The following is a 20,856-nucleotide window of genomic DNA, read 5'->3' on the forward strand; positions in this document are numbered from 1 at the left end:
CTTGCTTTTTTTATGTTTTGGTGGGTTGTTTTTTTTTTTTTTTTTTGGCAGCAAGGCGTGTGGATCCAACCGCACCCCTGCACTGGAAGCTGAAATCTTAACCACAGGGACCACCTGGGAAGTCTTAGCGAATGTGACATCCTAAATCAACTACTCGCCAGTTTAAAACGAAAATTAAACTCAGAAACAGAGACGTGCCTGCTGCATTCCCTTAGACCCCACTGATCCTGGCTGGTGTCACATCCCTGGAGTCACAGTAGGCTGGGCCCAGGCTGGACTGTCGTGTGACTGAGCGCCATCCCCTCCACGCCCCCCCACCCCCCTGTAGTACCAAGACCGCCCCGCCACCTGCAGCTTCACTCGCTAGGAGCCTCGTGTTTGTCACCGCACCGAACGTAGCTTGGGCATATATTCTGTGATTACAGATCGTTCAAGTGATACAGAAGTGAGACCTTTCTCCTGAGGTCAGGGGTGTGCAGACAGGAAGAAGAGGCTCAGATGAAAAGGAAAGAAGGAAGTTTGGGGGACTCTGGAGAGGGAGGGCACTAGCCCACCCTTAAAATACCACCCGACTTCCACACGCCCTGTCACAACCAGCCGCGCCACGCTCCAGGCTCTCTCACAGCTGTCAGCCCAATGGCCAAGCCTGTGTTTCTGAGCCCAGAGTCCTGCCTCTGGTGAGACACCACGCAGTCGGAGCACAGCCCCCTCCCGAGGTGTCCAGGCTCTGCGCCTCTTGATCAGGCTGTAGCTGCCCAGTGGGGTCCTGCCGGCGGGTTTCTGTCCCCTCTGTGAAGCAGCCAGTTTGGGCCTGAGAGTCGGAAGCCCATGCTGAGCAGCCCCATCTTCAGGCCATCTTGGACGCCGAAGCCCCCGACTGGGCGGCAGGCCTCCAGTGGGCGGGCTCTGAAGGCGCGCTGGCCTCCTGCCGCTCTCAGCCCACATGGCAGAGTTTGGGAACCTCCGGCCGATTTCCTCCCTCTGGCTCTGTCTGCAGTGAAGTTACCTACAGAAATTGAGGGTCTCATGGAGAAAGAAGATCTTTGAGTCAGTGTACCTCAACCCTGAGAAATTTATATCAAAGATGAACCCAAAATACTATGTTTGTCTCCTTTTGTTTCTAAAGAGAAACAGCTCTAGTTTTCTAACTCATATAAAGTTATTTTCTTTGAGTACCTAACTTGTACTCGTGTAGTTCGTGCTAACAGAAATACAAAGAGAACAGTTTCTGGTCTAAAAAATCATAACATCTAATGGGGAGAGTAAGAGAAATAAGGTTGTGTTTTTTGTTTTTTTTTTTTAAGAAAGCTGAGTGAAATATATGCCACATGAGAAGTATAACCAAAGTCCTCCAGGGTTTAAAAGAGGAGGGACTCAAAATTATGGAAGGTCCCATCTAAGCAATCTGTGACCTGACCTAAGTGGGAGAATCTGTGCATAGAGAGTGGAGTCAGGGGAAGGGGGGTGGAGAAGGAATTTGAAATGTGTTGAATGGTGGGCTAGTCACTAATTTAAGAGATAATGGACAATGTTTCTAATCCAGCCAATCCTGTAGTTAGAGCTATACTTTAGAAAAATCATGCTAGCTTATAATGTGTAGTAGATGAGAATAAGAGGAGACAGGAAATAAGAGTTAGGAAGCGTTGGTAGCAGCTGAGAGGCAATGAAAGGAAGCGAAGGTTAGATTCGAGGGGTCTATAGCTTGCCTCTAAGGGTGAAGACTGATCTTGGTCCTCAGTACTCAGTTTATTCCTTGGGAAATTCCCAGTGTTCCTGTTTTTGTAACAGATTTCAGAAGTGATCTGAAAATGGGAATGAATACTTACTGCTGGGAAAATCTTGACTCTATGATTGCTGACCTCAGTGATACTGATCCTAGGCATAGATGACCTACCACCAGCATTCTCTGCTCCCAGGCCACATGGCTAAAGATTCCTGTAAGATGTCATAAAACAATACTTCTGGGTTACCTGAAAATTCATGCAGTATGACTAGGTCATTTGTAGTGTTCAGATCTTTATCTCATATTTTTTTTCTTACTTCCTCTCAGTTTTCCTGGGCTTCCCAGGTGGCACTAGTGGTAAAGAATCTGCCTGTCAATGCAGGAGACGCAGGAGATGCAGGTTCCATCCCTAAGGTTGGGAAGATCCCCTGGAAGAGAACGTGGCAACCCACTCTTTTTCTTGCCAGGAAAACCCCATGGACAGAGGAGCCTGGCGGGCCACAGTCCATGGGGCTGCAGAGAGTCGGACATGACTGAGCATATACACATAACTTCCTGAGTCTAAGAACTTTTAAGATCTGTTCTCTTAGCAGCTTTCAGGCATGCAATACAATATTATTACCCACAGTCACCATGCTGTACATTACCTGACTCACTTTATAAGGGGAAATTTGTACCTTTTGGCCCCTTTTACCTAATTTTCCTACCCCAGCCTCTGACAGCCAGTCTGTTCTCTGTATCTACATGCTTGTGGGGTTTTTTTTGTTTGTTTGTTTTTTAGGTTCTACATATAATTGAGACCATATGGTATTTGTCTTTATCTGACTTAAGTTCATGTAGCATAAGGTCCATATTGTCACAAATGGCAACATTCCATTCTTCTTTATGGCTGAATGATATTCCATCAATGGATAGTGAGGTTGTTTGCATATTTGGTTTTTGTAAATTATACTGAAATAAACACAGTGATAAGTCATCCCTCGGTATCTTCAATGGACTTTATATAAGTCCCTTATATAAAAAGCGTGGTATTTGCATATAATCCACATACATCCTCCCATGTACTTTAAATCATCTCTAGATAACTTAAGGTGCCTTGTACAATATAAAGGACATGTAAATAGTTTTGTCTTTATGTATATAAATAGGCACCACACCTATAAGAACGGCTATTTCACTGTGATTTTGATTCGCATTTCCCTGATGACTAGTGATTCTAAACACCTCATACACCTGTTGGCCATTTGTATGTCTTCAGAAAAATGTCTGTTTCCTCTGCCTGTTTTTTAATCAGATTGGTTTTTTTTTCTGCTAAATTAACCCCTCATCAGGTACATGACTTGCAAATATTTTCTCTCATTTGGTAGATTGCAAGAAAATATTTGCAAATCGTATCAGATAAGGTTTTCGTTTTGTTGATAGTTTCCTCTGCTGTGCAGAAGCCTTTTAGTTTGTAGTCTCACTTGTTAGTTTTTATTTGTCTGCCTTTTTTATGGTTTGGATAGTGTAGATCTTCACCTGTGCCTGATAGTTTATCTTATAATTGGAATTTCATATTCTACCTTTAAATATTCAAAGCTTTAACTCTTTAAATATTGTCTAGTTTGAGGCCACGAAAATAATACCTATATGAGCATCATCACTAACTGGTAACATTAAATACTGCATATTAATATTTAATCTTAGTATCTGCCAAATATGACAATGCTGGAATTTATGGGAATCTGAATAAATGCGTTAACTTTTATAAAGATATTTTTGGAGGCATGACAAAACAATGAAATTTTACAGTTTGTGTCATATGTAAATTTTAAAGATGATTCTTTTACAACATAGAGTATGTTTTTATGTGTCCTTCCTGCATCACCAAATGCTAATCATATCAGAATAAATAGCAATATGCCATTTCAGGGATCAGTTTCATTCACCGATGTGACTGTGGACTTCACCCAGGAGGAATGGGAGCAACTGGACCCCTCTCAGAGGATCCTCTACATGGACGTGATGCTGGAGAATTACAGCAACTTACTATCAGTGGGTAAGGACAGCTTTCGGGTGTAATTCGGCATTTGCCCAGTCGTGTTTAGGTCCTTTCTCAGTTACCCAAAATTACAAGCTTCTTGGTTTTGGTCTCAAGCTTTATGTATTAAAGCTGAGATAGTGCAGACTCTGAAGTTCTGCCTTCTTTATTTTCAGGCTTTCTTAAGTCCAAGCAGTTAGGAGCCATGTCCCATTATCAAGGTCTCTAATATTATCAAACCACATTTTCAGTAAGAATAGTTGTGGATATCAGAGTTAGAATTGCCAGTTCAGAACTTTCTAGGGAGGGACTTCTCTGGTGGTCCAGTGGCTAAGACTGCACACTCCCAATGCAAGGGGCCTGGGTTCAGTCCCTGGCCAGGGAACTAGATCCCCCATGGCACCACTCAGGCCCATCGTAAGCCAAATTCTTTTTTTTTTTCCCCCCCAAAAAAGAACATACTAGTATACAGAGTGAAGTAAGTCAGAAAGAAAAACACCAATACAGTATATTAACACATATATATGGAATTTAGAAAGATGGTAACAAAGACCCTATATGCGAGACAGCAAAAGAGATGCTGATATAAAGAACAGACTTTTGGACTCTGTGGGAGAAGGCGAGGGTGGGATGATTTGAGAGAATAGTATTGAAACATGTATATTATCATATGTGAAACAGATTGCCAGTCCAGGTTCAATGCATGAGACAGGGTGCTCAGGGCCGGTGCACTGGGATGACCCAGAGGGATGGGATGGGGAGGGAGGTGGGAGGGGGGTTGAGGATGGGGAACACAGGTGCACCCATGGCCGATTCATGTGAATGTATGGCAAAAACCACCACAATATTGTAATTAGCGTCCAATTAAAATAAATAATTTAATTTAAAAAAAAGAAAAAAGAAAATGATGAAGATAAAACTACCAGTTCGCTTTTTTTCTTCTTAAATATTTGCTAGTTTAGTTTTAGATAAAACAGTATTTGATCAATTAATGTTTAAAATGTTCAGCTATGAGAACTTTGAGATGGTATTGTCATGGAAATAGGTGGTATGCCATAATCCAGAATTATTTTTTCCTTTCCTTCAAAAAATAAAACATCTGGGCATAGGTCTTGAGTGAACTGTAAGTATTGATATTTGTTTTTGAAAGATTTTCATACTTTTTTCCAAGACTTAACCAGAAACGCTGTCTATTATTAATCAAGTGGTCTTAATAAAATATGCCAAGTCCAAAAAAAAAGAACATACTAGGAAAAATGCAGAAGGTGGGAAGGAGAATCTGATAGAAGCCATTGGAAGTAATATCCTAGAGATTATGAATGGGTTGGTATCTTTGAAGTATTGTTTAGGAATCTGTTTTTCAAATCCCTAAACCTTTAGAGAAAGCTGAGGACAGATGACTTGTGCACCTCATATCTTGAGTCATACCTCCAAACATCAGTTTCTTCCTGCTTAGTTTTTTTCTGTTAAATTTTTGTATCTATTTGCCTCTCACAGTCAAGCCTTGGTTCTTTCCTGGCATGTTATAAGCCTTTGTTTCATGATTAGTTTCTCTTTCATTAGTATTGTCACCTAGCCAGAATGGTGACTTCTATATTTTAGGTCATGGGAATTGGTATATAGCCTCAAGGAAAATACACATTTTTCAGTACGAGTGCCACAAATGGCAGCAGGACCCAATGATCAGGAATAACCAGTAACACAGAGATGAAAGTAAAGGTTTGTACAGCATAGGTGGGGGCCAGGTAAATTTGATCCTTGAGATTCCTTGGAATAAAAGCTGGGACTTAGACTGGTTTGAGAAAGAAATGAAACACATTAAAGGAGAAAAATAAGATACAATGATAGAAACATTTTCTCCAACAACTTTGATTGAAAAAAATAGTGCACCAAGCAGTAGCAGTGAGTGATTCTGCCAAAAGGATCTTGGATCCCTTTCATATTTCCTACAGAATATATGAGTTTCTGGATTTTGCCTTCCACTTGCAAAAGTCTGACTGGAGATTTGGAGCTCCACGTAGGGTTCTGTCTGCAAATCTGTGAGAAATGTTGCCTTTAGGAAGTTACTGGTAAACCTGCTAGAGGAACAGAGGAGAGGAAAGGGGAAAGAGCCTTGAGTGTGTAGATGTGGTGGCCATCCAACCACAGTTAGAGTCTCAGCATTGGCTGCTCAACTTAGATCTGCCTGGTTTTTCCCTTAACATCTACTTACTATCTCGTTCTGTGTCAGCTGGTGTCCTTGAGGACACCAAGTCACATTTGTCTTTGGAATTGCCAGCCTTCCCACATCAGTTGTTTTTATTTCACTTTACCCACTTTTCAGGCCGTTTTGTAATCTGGGGTGTTGTCTGTGTCCATTTTGCCACAGGCTTTGTCTTTTTCTTTCATTGTTTAAGAGCTAGGAAAACTTGGAACTGGGGACTTTTTTATACTGAAAGACTGGGTCCCAAACTAAAGAAAGAGACAGCCCTGCAGTGGAACATTTGTGGAGCTTCACATCCTGTAACATTTTGGTGCAAAGGTTGACAGTATTTCATGTGCTCTTTCCTAGAGGTATGGAAGGCTGATGACCAGATGGAGACGGACCACAGAAACCCAGATGAGCAGGCGAGGCCGTTTGTAATCTTGAAGGACCAAACCCCAACCGAAGAAAGAGATAATAATCTCTTTGGAAAAACATTTAACCTTAGCACAGACTTCGTTTCTTTAAGACAAGTACCCTATAAATATGACTTATATGAAAAAACTTTGAGATATAATTCAGACTTACTTACTAGCAATAGAAACTATATAAGAAAGAAAGCAGATGACTGTAATGGATTTGGAAAAACACTTTTCTATCTGAAACAAGAGAAAACCCATCCTGGAGTGGAATACTTGGAATATAATAAAAGTGGGAAAGCCTTCAGCCATAAAGAAGCCATTTTTAAACACCAGAAAATTAGAAATTTGGTGCAGCCTTTTATCTGTAATTATTGTGACAAGGCTTTCTCGTTTAAATCACTCCTCATTAGTCATAAGAGAATACATACTGGAGAAAAGCCTTACGAATGTAATGTGTGTAAGAAAACCTTCTCCCATAAAGCAAACCTCATTAAACATCAGAGAATTCATACCGGGGAGAAACCCTTTGAATGTCTGGAATGTGGAAAAGCATTCACCCACCAGTCAAACCTCATTGTACACCAGAGAGCACACATGGAGAAGAAGCCCTATGAATGCAGCGAATGCGGCAAGACATTTGCCCAGAAATTTGAACTTACCACACACCAGAGAATTCATACTGGAGAACGACCCTATGAGTGTAATGAATGTGCAAAAACCTTCTTCAAGAAGTCAAATCTCATTATACACCAGAAGATTCACACAGGGGAGAAACGCTATGAGTGCAGTGAATGTGGAAAATCCTTTATCCAGAACTCACAACTCATTATACACATGAGAACTCACACTGGAGAAAAACCCTATGAATGCACTGAGTGTGGCAAAACTTTCAGCCAGAGGTCAACTCTTAGATTACATTTGCGAATCCACACAGGAGAGAAACCATATGAGTGTGCTGAGTGTGGGAAAGCCTTCAGCAGGAAGTCCCGACTCAGTGTCCATCAGAGAGTTCACACCGGGGACAGACCCTGACACTGCAGCCCACTTGTACCAAGGAGAACCCTTCCCCTGGGGAGGAACCTCACGGAGGTGCTGAAGGAACATGGGAACTCATGCAATCTATCAACACAAATGTGTAAAAATGGGGCCCCCTAAGAACAATATTGTACCAACAGTTAGGTATGATACCCAGGTAAACAATATGTACCAGAGTATATCCAACTGTAAATAGACAAACTTACCTGTATTACAGTGAGCTTTTAGAAATCCTGAGTGAATTATTCAGTAATGAAGTATTCTGGGCAGCATAAAGGAGCTAAAGATAGTACTCTATGGATTCAGTGGTCATGTGCAAGAATATGCCACACACACACACACACACACACACACACACACACACACACACACAAACACTGTATTTTAGATCTGTGTATGTAAATTTAACAGACACTGAGAGTTTGACATTCTTGTCCTAATTAGGACAGCTAAACACGATTTTCCATACTGAGCATCACGTGTTTTTCAGTACCTTACAATCCAGGATGCATTCCAGAGAGCATACGTTTTCTCCTCTTGCGGGTACACAGTTACTGAGTTGCCTCGTCAGTCAACAGAAGACAGTGTTGTTGAAGTTTTAGCCTTCTGGGTTTGCTGAAGACTTCCCAGAAGTATTACTGACACATAAGTATGCAAGTGTGAGATAACTGAGAAATTGAAGAGAGTGAAAAGGAGGCAGTGTGTAGCACAGAACACACGGGCTGTGTAAAGAGCAGCCGCACCCAACGTGTGCTTGTGTTTCACTGGGGTATTTACGTACAAATGCATGTCTTAACCAAAATACTGTATAACCCAGGAACCACTTGTATTCTGTGTTTCCTTATTTCTCTTAATATTTTATACATTGTCTTGCAACAAATAGGATGTGTATGTAGTTCAAGTGTCACATTTCAGAGACTTAGAGAAATAATTTATTTTAAGTAATTGTCAATAAATGTCTTACTGCTTTTCAAAACTTCCATGTGCATAGTCCACTTTAGAAATAAACTTCTGCAGAATTCTATTTAAAGAAGATAGTTCTACTTCCATGAGTTTCACTGTCATCAACCAAAAGCATTTCCCTTTGGAATGTGACTTAGTGTGAGTTATGTCTTTCTTTTAAAGGCTCACAAACACTTTATTAACCTAAAAAAATTTCTCAGTTTTGCATAACTCAGATACCATTTTAGGCCTCATTTCAAATTCACACTTTCCTTTCCTTGTGATTTCCTTGTGATTTCATCACAAATCATGCATTGATACAGCAAATGGCTGCTGTAACTGGCCTTTCTTGTAGTTATTTTTGGAGATTATTGATGTGCTGTGACTGTATATGAACATGAGTGATTTTCTGAACAGATTTGTCAGAATATCCATAGTCCAGTAAGTCTTGTCTTTCTAAACTGTCATCTCCTAATGGCAAGGAAGCAGTGGAAGAGGGTAACTTGATACACTGCTGTTAGAAATATAAATTGTGGCAGCCTCCTTGGGGATAATTATGACTCTGTCTTTTAACATCAGAAACATGCATACAGTTGGCCCTGGGCAGCGCTGGTGTAAGATGTGCACGTGCATTTATCCACAGAGTTTTCAGTGAGTATGTACTCCAGCCTCCGTTTGTTGAATCTGTGGATGCAGAACCTTGAATACAAAGGACCGACAAGTTATACTTGGGTTTTCAACTACACTGAAGGTCTGTGCCTTTATCCCCTGTGTTGTTCAAGGGCCAACCCAGCAGACTTGCTTCTGGGAATCCATCCCTAAGAAGAAAAGTGCCAGCACCTTAAACTATATGTTTATCAATGTACATTGTATTTTTCGGTAAGGACAAAAAAAAGAAACAATATGAAGGACCATTGGTAAGGGAATGATTGAATAAACTGTGATAAAGATGTACCACAGCTAGAACATAATCATGGAAAAGAGAAAGAGCGTGTAGGGGCAAATGTCACCAGGACAGATGGGGTGGGTAAATTGTGTGTGTGTGTGTGTGTGTGTGTGTGTGTGTGTACACCAGAACAGATGGGGTAGGGGAGAGTGTGTGAGTGTGTACACCAAGACAGATGGGGTGGGAGGGTGTGTGTGTGTGTGTACACCAGGACAGATGGGGTAGGGGAGAGTGTGTGTGAGTGTGTACACCAAGACAGATGGGGTGGGAGGGTGTGTGTGTATGTACACCAGGACAGATGGGGTAGGGGAGAGTGTGTGTGAGTGTGTACACCAAGAGAGATGGGGTGGGAGGGTGTGTGTGTGTGTACACCAGGACAGACGGGGTAGGGAAGAGTGTGTGGACACCAGAACATATCGGGTAGGGGAGAGTGTGTGTGAGTGTGTGTACAATAGGACAGATGTGGTAGTGGAAAGTGTGTGTATACACCAGTACACATGGAGTGGGAGAATGTTGTGTGTGTACACCAGGACAGATGGGGTAGGGGAGAGTGTGTGTGAGTGTGTGTACACCAGGACAGATGGGGTAGGGAAGAGTGTGTATACACCAGGACAGATGGGGTGGGGGAGTGTGTGTGTGTGTGTGTATACCAGGACATATGGGATGTGGAATGTGTGTGTGTGTGTGTGTGTGTGTGTGTGTGTGTGTACACCAGGACAGATGGAGTGGTGTGTGTGTGTGTGTTTGTACACCAGGACAGATGGGGTAGGAGAGTGTGTGGACACCAGACTATATCGGGTAGGGGAGAGTGTGTGTGAGTGTGTGTACAATAGGACAGATGTAGTGGAAAGTGTGTGTATACACCAGTACAGATGGAGAATTTTGTGTGTGTACACCAGGACAGATAGGGTGGGGGAATGTGTGTGAGTGTGTGTGTATACCAGGACATATGGGATGGGGAATGCGTGTGTGTGAGTGTGTGTACACCAGGACAGATGGAGTGGTGTGTGTGTGTGTGTGTGTACACCAGGACAGATGGGGTGGGGGAGAGTGTGTGTATGAGTGTGTGCACAGCAAAGTTTGTAAAATTAAAATCTAGATTTCGGGAAGACTTGTTCTGAGCCCCTTCACTACCATAAAACTCTAATCGTAAAGCCATTACAACTCTGAATTTAAGGTGATTGATATGCCGGAGCACAACCCTGGCAATTTGGGAGGAACGATGAGGCTGGGAATAAGAAGAACTGTTTTCAAAACTGAAAATTCAATATTAAGGAAACTTGATGGTGATGTACCTTTCATAGAAGAAAGACACAGACATCGGTATGAGGTGAATCCTAGCCTGATCAGCCAACTTGAGCAGAAAGACTTAAGTTTTGTAGGTCAGGATGTTGATGGAGAAAGGATGGAAATCATTGAACTGGCAAATCACCCCTATTTTGTTGGTGTCCAGTTCCATCCCGAGTTTTCTTCTAGGCCAATGAAGCCTTCCCCTCCATACCCGGGGCTGTTACTTGCGGCAACTGGGAATCTGAATGCCTACCTCCTACAGGGATGCAAGCTGTCTTCAAGTGACAGATACAGGGATGCCAGTGAGGACAGCTGTTCAGAGCCAAGGTTAGCTGAGCTGGAAATCCGCTGAAGCTGACCCGCGACTTGGAATCACCAGGACAACCTGAGAGGGCTCTGAAGGAACTGAAGCCAAGATGAAGGAACTATCTGATGAAATCACCACACTTGTAGACTCACTCTGTTCTCCACCAAACATGGGATGTCCAGCCTCAAGGGGACTCTAATAATACGTACTCCAATAAACCAGAATCAAAAGAGAAAAAAAAAAATCTAAAAGCTGTGTGTGTTAATTTGTATAGGATTTTATGGGCCTGGAGAATAGAATTCTCTGAAGTAAAAAATACACTTAACATTATTTTCAAAAATGGAGATTTTTCATGCATTCCTTAGTCGCTGACATTTGTTCAGACTGGAATTCCACCATAACCCATGAAAGTGGACAGTCAACTAACGCGAGTTGCCATAGCATGACCAGGCAGTTGCCCCCTCGCGCTGGGCAGCAGCTGGCTGCTGTGCTGTGCCCAGCCTTCGCGGCCGTGCTGTGCTCCTTAGCCTGTGTTCTCAACAAAGCGCATATTTGACAGCCACTGTTCACATGATGGAACCTTGAAAAAAAAAAAGACTAATAAAGACAGAAAAACCACTGGAAAAAATGCAGGGAATGTCAAGGTTATTATTACTTTAAATTAGCAAATTACAATGCTTTGAGAAAACTCAACATAACCGCCTTTATAGCTGCACAGATGACCATAAGGGTGAAAGGTCCTTTCTTGAGCTGTTTGCTCCCAAGGCCCTAGAAATCCAGATCAGAGCTCATCATGTCTCCTTTTTCAAGTGTTTCCTTTTTTGATCCTCATACAGCGGACTGGTTTTAGAGGAACCTCCTCCTAAAGATGATTTCTTTCAGCCTGGACATAGGCTGTGTTCATCAACCTCAGAGCAGGCTGGGAGCCAGGGCTGTCTTTTCACTGGTAAGCTGCAGGCCAAGAGGGACAGACAGTTTGCACAACAAACTCCCTATCTGGACTGCAAACCCCACGCCCATGTACCTGGCCCTGTGACCTGTCTTTACTCCACTGATTTTAATTAGACATTTGTTTTCCATTTCCATGGATAACTTTTTCATAACTAGAGTGCTTAAGTATCTTAACTTTTCCACACTGTTTTATGCTCTGTAAATCCAAAGTTGGGCTCATCTTCGTGGCATAAAGCTGGCCTGGCTGAGTGGAATTGGCGTCGCTCTCCTATTGGTATTAGGACTGGTCAGGCGCGGGGAACAGAGCTCAGCATGGAGACGTGAGACATGGGTCCTCCCCAGGAGGCTCGGCTCGGTGCGGTGTTGCTGGAGGTTTATCCTGGCGGCCCTGCTGTCTCCTCTCACGTTCTGACCTCTCGGGCACAGTCCGTCCTCATCTCTTCAGCTGAGTGACCAACACACTGCCATGTTCCCAGCCGGGCAGCTGGTGTGGCCAGTCAGGACGCTGTGCCCTCCTGGGCCGTGTCGGGCTTGACCCCTTACCTGAAGTCAGGTCCTGCTGGCCTGTTTCCCAGCTCGGCTGGGTGCTGGTGACCGTATTCTCCGCAGGTCCGCCCTCCTCCTGCCCCAAAGAGAGGCCGCCCTCTGCCCCGGACACTCACTGAATCGTGCCAAGTGAGACACGTTTGACTAAAGGAGAGCCCACCTCTCTCGGTTTTAAAAGGACAGTCAGGATGTTAAAATGGAACGAACAAGCCAAGGCACACCTCCACAGGTTAGAGACCCATGAAAGAACCTAGAGATGGGCACTGGGGAATTTACGGGAGCGTAAACCCAGGAGACGTCGGGACTGTGGCTCTTGACACGAATTGTGGCAGTGGATGTGGGACATTCATTCACGCCAAAAAGGCGTCGCGAGCACCAAGGGAGTGGGCGCTGCGGGGAGACGCTGGGGAACAAGAGGACGCTGTGACGGGGCTCCTGCCCTTGGAGTCCTTACATGTTGGCGGAATATCCTGGACCAGACACTCAGAGCAGAGGACAGGCTCCGTGAGGCTGAAGTGCTGGTACCGGCTGGGCCTGTCCCTATGACACAATACGAGAAGCCACAGTGGGGCTTTAAACAAGGAGTAGCATCATCTGCTTTTTAAAAAATAAATGAGCTTCATGCTAACAGGGAGGAGAATTTGGGCAGAGCTGCCCAGAAGCCGAAACCCCCACTTAGAAGCCTCGGATGGAGTTCTGCCTGTTGACAGCTCCCGCCTGGCTTGCTTTCAGAACTTCAGAGAGGAACCGAGCTTCCCTCTGTCCCTGGTGGCTGGCAGTTAGTGAGACATCAAGACATCATCTTGCCAGGATCCAGGGTCACTTCCTTCCGTTTCCATGGATCTGTTCTAGCGTCTTCCGGCGTTTGCCCCATTCCTCCTGCCTCCAGCCTAACAAAACCCCTGAGGATTACCTGTGCCCACCTCAAAACCGGGGATTCCACACCCCAAAAACCACTTTGAGCAGTGAGTGCAGGTCGTCTGGGGCTGACACCGGCACCTCTCCTCTGCGCTTGGGGCTCAGTGCGGGGAGGTCTCCTGTGTTGCGCGGGTTGCTGAGGCTGCTACTGAGAGAGAGAAAAGGGAGGCCCGCACGTGGGCCAGTGGAGAGAGAGCAGGGCTGCGCAGGGCGGCCCCTGCGATTCGGGGGCGTCCTGGCATGGAGACAGCAGGAGACCTGGGGGCGGTGACTCAGGACAACAGGCCAGGGAATGTCAGCACAAGCCCGGCTTCCACTGTGCCAAGGACCAGCCTCGGGGCGGGCCTGGCTTCTGGGGACAGGCAGCCTGAAGAGTGGGCACAGGATGGCCAGGCCTGGGGGAGGAAGAGGCCGCTGAGGGGTGCCCTGCGGACACAAAACCTGTCATCAGTGGCGCGGACCACCCAGAGGAATGGATGGGAAAACGTGACCTCAAGGGGGTCAAGCTGGTGAGGATTCAGCATGGCTCCCCCGTGGCCTCGGGCGGTCAAATGACAACAACGGCAAGAGCAGCTACCACCAGACCGGTCAGTGGAGGTAATAATAGTGAGACAGGCTGGCACCTGGACAAAGGTCTCCTCGAGGAACAAATACAAAGAAACCATAAGGGGCTATAAATAACTGCATGCAGGGGGCAATGGGCAAATTCTGGACAAAAGGACACCAAAAAAGACCCCCAAAGCCTGACACCCTGGAGAGCTGAGATCAAAAACAGGGTGTCAGGAGCAGGCGAGTACAGCGCGTGCCCCCCAGAGGGCGGGCGACCCCCTCCGCCGGCCCCTGGCTCCACCCTGGGCCCATGGCTACCCTCAGCCCACACGGGAATCAGCCGCCCCTCGCAGAGCACGCTTGGGGGTGGAGGAGGCCTGTGACGTGGTCTCAGCCCCTCCTGCTGCAGCAGGGGCCCCAGTAAAGCCCCGCCCGAACTTCCTGTCCGGCCTTTGGTCAGTTTCTAGTGACTGGGGCAGGCCAAGAGCCCTGGCTAGTGTCAGACTTAGTGACTCCCATCGTGGGGCACTTATCCCCGTCTAGGGAGGGGACCCAGGCACCTCCAGGGCCCACGTGCAGGGGCCCCGTGGGTGACAAGTGGCTGCCTGAACGCCTTGTTCCCTCACCACGTTTGGTAAGGCTGCCTCCTGGCCCCTGGGCCCGCAGGACTCTCATTCAGGAGACACTCTGCCCTCCCCTCTGTCCCTCTCCCTCTCCTCTGTTCTCTCCTCTGGAGAGTGGACGTCGGGCAGCCACAGCATCACTCTCTGAGCTTGTTAGCCCTGCCTGCTCTGGCCGGCGTGGCTCCCCTGACAGGAGACAAGCAGAGGTTGGGGGGCTCACCCACACCGTGCAGACCCCGGTCCAGCGGGCTCTCCCCGATGGGAGCTTCTGAAAGATATGCAAACCCCCTCTCGTGTCGTGGCTGGGTCTGATCGTCCCTGTCCTCTGACCTCTGTCTTCCTGCCGTCTGCCTCTTTCTCAGTCTTTCCTGTCCCTCCTCCCTTTACGTCTCCCTGGGTCCTCACCCCTACACTCCCATTCCCTTTGTCCTAAAGACTTCTACTCTGTGTCTGTAAGTTTTTGTCATTCGTATCTTTGTTTTAGGCTTCCCAGGTGGCTCAGTGGTAAATGCATTCTCAGAAAAAAAAGAAAAAACAATACATTTTACATTTCAGGCTCATGTCATCTGGGAAATATTCAATATTAACATCTGGTATTAAAGCTAGCTTAAGCTTGTGGGTTTAATTAGTACAGACCTGCCTTTAGAATCATCAGGTATAATACTTTTATTGTGCCTAGGGCTATGGAAGTGAGTGCATATTGTTTCTGTTATGAAATTTGTCAACAGGGAAGATAAACTGACATGATTAAACTTTTAAGTAAATTTAACTGAGATAACTTTTTGGTAAACTCTATAGGAATAATTATCTTTTGAAGATTTCCATCTAAACTAGTCCCTCCAAATTTTGGTAACTTAAATATAAGGAATTCATTCAATAGCCAGGCCATTTCATATAAGAAAAGGGAAAAACAAACCCCACTGTAGCACTGCCTGGACTTCATAGAAGCTGGGGGGATGGAGAGAAAATGGGTGTCTCAGTTATAATTGTATGGGCTCCCCAGGTGGCACTAGCGGTAAAGAATTCACCTGCCAATGCAGGCGACACAAGAGATGCAGGTTTGATCCCTGGTCAATAAAATCCCCTGGAGAAGGAAATGGCAACCCACCCGTCTTCTTGCCTGGAAAATCCCATGGACAGAGGAGCCTGGTGGGCTACAGTCTTTGGGGTCGCAAAGAGCTGGACATGACTGAGCATGTCCACATACAAGTAATGCCATACAATATTTGTCTCAGGGGGACTTCAAGGGTTTCCCTCATAGCTCAGATGGTAAAGAATCTGTCTGCAATGCAAGAGACCTGGGTTGAATTCCGAGGTTGGGAAGATCCCCTGGAGAAGGAAATGGCAACCCACTCCAGTATTTTTGCCTGGAGAATTCCATGGACAGAGGAGCCTGGCGAGCTACAGTCCATGGGGTTGCAAAAAGTTGGACACAACTGAGCGACTAACACTTTCACTTTCTCTCAATTATAATACCATCTTACAGTTGGATTTTACTGTCCCAAGATGGGAGAATGGACCGAGGTTCCCATGTTCAGGCATTCATGGCTCTTTACCAAATGCTGCTCTTTGAGGTTGCTATAATCAAAAGCCTAGGGAATGATCTCTTTCTAACCTTCCCCAGCTCTCAGGGGTGGGGAAAACCAAGTCTTCCCTGCTTCTCCAGAGCCACCTACTTCCCCAGATCCCTCTGGTGGGTCCCAAACTCTAGCTCCCTGTGTCCCTTTATGCCCTCCATAACCCCAGAGGGGAGAGTCTAGTCCTCTGGCTAACTTGTAGTGGAACTTCCTATCACCCAGGATCAGGGGAATATGCTCTCTTAAAGAAAAAGTGAAAGTGAACCCAGGTCTCCTGCATTGCAGGTGGACTCTTTACCGTCTGAGCCACAAGGGAAGCCCATGCTCTCTTCAGTTCAGTTCAGTCGCTCAGTCGTGTCCGACTTTTTGCGACCCCATGAATCACAGCATGCCAGGCCTCCCTGTCCATCACCAACTCCTGGAGTTCACTCAAACTCATGTCCATCAAGTTGGTGATGCCATTCAGCCATCTCATCCTTTGTCGTCCCCTTCTCCTCCTGCCCCCAATCCCTCCCAGCATCAGAGTCTTTTCCAATGAGTCAACTCGTCGCATGAGGTGGCCAAAGTATTGGAGTTTCAGCTTCAGCATCAGTCCTTCCAATGAAAACCTAGGACTGATCTCTTTTAGGATGGAATGGTTGGATCTCCTTGCAGTCCAAGGGACTCTCAGGAGTCTTCTCCAACACCATAGTTCAAAAGCATGAATTCTTCGGTGCTCAGCTTTCTTCACAGTCCAACTCTCACATCCATACATGACCACTGGGAAAACCATAGCCTTGACTAGACAGACCTTTGTTGGCAAAGTAATGTCTCTGCTTTTCAATACGCTATCTAGGTTGGTCATAACTTTCCTTCCAAGGAGTAAGCGTCTTTTAATTTCATGGCTGCAATCACCATCTGCAGTGATTCTGGAGCCCAAAAAAATCAAGTCTGACACTGTTTCCACTCTTTCCCCATCTATTTCCCATGAAGTGATGGGACCAGATGCCATGTTCTTCATTTTCTGAATGTTGAGCTTCAAGCCAACTTTTTCACTTTCCTCTTTCACTTTCATCAAGAGGCTTTTTAGTTCCTCTTCACTTTTTGCCATAAGGGTGGTGTCATCTGCATATCTGAGATTATTGATACTTCTCCCAGAAATCTTGATTCCAGCTGTGCTTCTTCCAGCCCAGCGTTTCTCATGATATACTCTGCGTATAAGCTAAATAAGCAGGGTGATAATATACAGCCTTGACGTACTCCTTTTCCTATTTGGAACCAGTTGTTCCATGTCCAGTTTTAACTGTTGCTTCCTGACCTACTTACAAATTTCTCAAGAGGCAGATCAGGTGGTCTGGTATTCCCATCTCTTTCAGAATTTTCCACAGTTTACTATGATCCACACAGTCAAACGCTTTGGTATAGTCAATAAAGCAGAAACAGATGTTTTTGTGGAACTCTCTTGCTTTTTCGATGATCCAGCGGATGTTGGCAATTTGATCTCTGGTTCCTCTGCCTTTTCTAAAACCAGCTTGAACATCTGGAAGTTCATGGTTCATGTATTGTTGAAGCCTGGCTTGGAGAATTTTGAGCATTACCTTGCTAGTGTGTGAGCTAATTTGCAGTAGTTTGAGCATTCTTTGACATTGCCTTTCTTTGGGATTGGAATGAAAACTGACCTTTTCCAGTCCTGTGGCCACTGCTGAGTTTTCCAAATGTGCTGGCATATTGAGTGCAGCACTTTCACAGCATCATCTTTCAGGATTTGGAATAGCTCAACTGGAATTCCATCACCTCCACTAGCTTTGTTCGTAGTGATGCTTTCTAAGGCCCACTTGACTTCACATTCCAGGATGTCTGGCTCTAGGTCAGTAATCACACCATCGTGATTATCTGGGTCATGAAGATCTTTTTTGTACAGTTCTTCTGTGTATTCTTGCAACCTCTTCTTAATATCTTCTGCTTCTGTTAGGTCCATACCATTTCTGTCCTTTATCGAGCCCATCTTTGCATGAAATGTTCCCTGGGTATCTCTAATTTTCTTGAAGAGATCTCTAGTCTTTCCCATTCTGTTGTTTTCCTCTATTTCTTTGCATTGATCGCTGAGGAAGGCTTTCTTATCTCTCCTTGTTATTCATTGGAACTCTGCATTCAGATACTTATATCTTTCCTTTTCTCCTTTGCTTTTCGCTTCTCTTCTTTCCACAGCTATTTGTAAGGCCTCCTCAGACAGCCATTTTGCTTTTTTGCATTTCTTTTCCATGGGGATGGTCTTGATCCCTGTCTCCTGTACAATGTCACGAACCTCCATCCATAGTTCATCAGGCACTCTGTCTATCAGATCTAGTCCCTTAAATCTATTTCTCACTTCCACTGTATAATCATAAGTGATTTGATTTAGGTCATACCTGGATGGTCTAGTGGTTTTCCCCACTTTCTTCAATTTAAGTCTGAATTTGGTAATAAGGAGTTCATGATCTAAGTCAGCTCCCAGTCTTATTAGGGACGTGGTAAATAGCAAAGAGGCAATCAGAGTACATGTGCCCTTCTCTTGCACCGATTTAGCCCAACGCAAAGATTGGGCTGATTCTCTGAGGACTCTAGTAAGTTTGCTGAAGGGTTTCCGGCTCTAACTCTGGCCTGTGACTGAACTTGGAAGGATGTCCTAATAGTCCACTCCATTTGCTGTACTCCTGAGGAAAAACAGAGAACCTGGGCAGCAGCCAGGGGCATATGCTGGCCAGCTTGCCAGGGACCAACCCAGGCATTTTGTTATGGGTGGAGTCGGAGTCCCAGATCAGGAGCCCCAGCGGAATTGTAACTCTCAGGAGGGAACAGAAGCCGGAAGCTCATGACTCTGTGTATAGAAGGATCGGGAAAGAATATCAGAAGCCAGTTAACTATGAAAAGGTTAAAGTCGTGATCCAAGATGAAAAAAAAATTCAGTCCTCTTTCAGGGACGCCTTGTGCAGGCTTTTAGAATATTCACAAATACTGATCCGTCTACTCCTGATAGTCAATACAGCTGGGTGTCCATGACACCTCATCAGCCAGTCTGCTCCTCATTTTAGGCACAGTCTCCAGAAGTCACAGTGAGGCCCACAAACCCCGATGCCCCAACTTCTAGAGATGTCGGTTGGGGTATTAATAATCAAGAACAAGCTGAGGAGGAAGAGAGAACCCAGTGTGAAAACACACAGGCCAGGGCTCAAGCGAACTGATGGTCATAGCTCTCAGCCATGCCTTGTGACCTCAGGACAACCCAAGGGGCAAGGAAGTTTCACCGTCTGCCAGGAGGTAAGACCAGCCGGGAAATGCTTCAAATGCAAGTCACCGGCCCGCGGGCCCTGAAGTGCCTGAAGGAGCCCTCAGCCCCTGCCGGCCTGCAGACAGACAGGTCGTTCCAAGTGGTGCTGTCCCTGTCCTGAAGGGCGCGGGGGTCTTGCTCCCGAGATGGCCACGTCGACACCGGACGGGGCCCAGGGCTTCCGGCGGCTCCCCCACAGCCAGGTGTCTGTCTCCAGCGGGGAGCCCCGGGTGGTCTGTGATGTGCCAGGTAGGAAAATCAATTCTCCAGTTGATGCAGGACTCACCTCCTCTGTCCTGCCCTCTCACGCTGGGCCACTTTTCTCCAAAAGCTGTACTGTGAGCGGGGTCCATGGAAAGCCTCACACCCGTCTCTTTACTCAGCCTCTCAGTTTGAATGAGTCTCCTCCGTCCATGGAATTTTCCAGGCAAGATTACTGGAGTGGAGTGGGTTGCCATTTCCTTCTCCATCTTCCCAACCCAGGGATTGAACCCAGGTCTTCCGCATTGCAGGCTGATTCTTTACCTGCAATGCAAGAGACCTGGGTTCGATCTCTGGCTTGGGAAGATCTCCTGGAGAAGGGAAAGGCTACTCACTCCAGTATTCTGGACTGGAGAATTCCATGGACTGTATAGTCCATGGGGTCGCAAAGAGTCAGACACGACTGAGCGACTTTCACTCACCGACTCGGCTGGAACAGCGTTTGACCTCAAGTGGCTTTCTGGTTGTGTCGGGGTGTCCAGCCCCACTACTGGGGAGACACCTTCCCGGCTCCCTCGGAGCCACAGTACGTTAGGCCCCAGCAGCCACTTTCCTGACAAATCAGCTGGAAGGACAAGGACCTGTTCCCAGCCATACTCTACATGCAGCGAACCTGCAGTTTGGGACAAAGGAATCCCTGGGGAAGCTATAAGCGTCCTACCTGTAAAAATTAGCCCTAAGCCAGGAGTCGCTTATCCCAACAAGAGACAGGACTGCATAAAGTTGGAAGCAAAATAAGATTTACAACGTCTCACAGATAAATTCTTAAAAACATGGCCTCGTAGTACCCTGTCAGTCTCCTTGTTCTGCCTGTTCGGCCAAATGGGGAATGTCAAATGACACAAAAGCTCAGAGCAGTAAATGAGGTGGTGACCCGAGATGCCCCCTATGGCCAATCCTTACAGCGCATTAGTCCACATTCCTGGAGATGCCAAGTGGGTCACTGTGCTTGACCTCAAGGATGCCTTCTCTTGAATCCCAGTTCATCCCTCATCTCACTATCTGTTTGCCTTGAAGTGGACTAACCCCTACTCGGGGCAAATGCAACGATATACCTGGACAGATTTACCTCAGGGTTATCGGGACAGCCCACACTTGTTCACACACAACCTAGGAAAGCAGCTGAGGGACATGCGTGTAGAAGGGGCCACAATGCAGCACAGGTGATATCCTGGAGAGATGCAAACACACAGGTGATATCCTGGAGAGATACAAACGCACAGGTGATATCCTGGAGAGATACAAACCACAAGTACGACCAGCGTCCCCGGCACCAGT

At 46.0% G+C, this 20,856-nt stretch overlaps 1 protein-coding gene across 5 annotated transcripts in view; it reads left to right on the forward strand.

The window, feature by feature from the left end:
* Positions 1-8,412, forward strand: part of ZFP1 (ZFP1 zinc finger protein) — a 29,494-nt gene extending 21,082 nt beyond the window's left edge. For 3 of the 5 annotated variants that reach the window (XM_044931131.2, XM_006063330.4, XM_006063331.4), the window contains exons 3-4: positions 3,635-3,761; positions 6,295-8,412. In XM_044931131.2, coding sequence (XP_044787066.1) covers positions 3,635-3,761; positions 6,295-7,379 — 1,212 coding nt within the window. In that variant the 3' untranslated portion in view covers positions 7,380-8,412. Of the gene's footprint in view, positions 1-3,618; positions 3,762-6,294 lie in introns of those variants that run through there. The other 2 variants (XM_044931132.2, XM_044931133.2) reach the window with 2 other exon arrangements.
* The last annotated feature ends 12,444 nt before the right edge of the window (positions 8,413-20,856 follow it).

This window comes from Bubalus bubalis, chromosome 18 (genome assembly GCF_019923935.1).
Source record: "Bubalus bubalis isolate 160015118507 breed Murrah chromosome 18, NDDB_SH_1, whole genome shotgun sequence".
Lineage (NCBI taxonomy): Eukaryota > Metazoa > Chordata > Mammalia > Artiodactyla > Bovidae > Bubalus > Bubalus bubalis.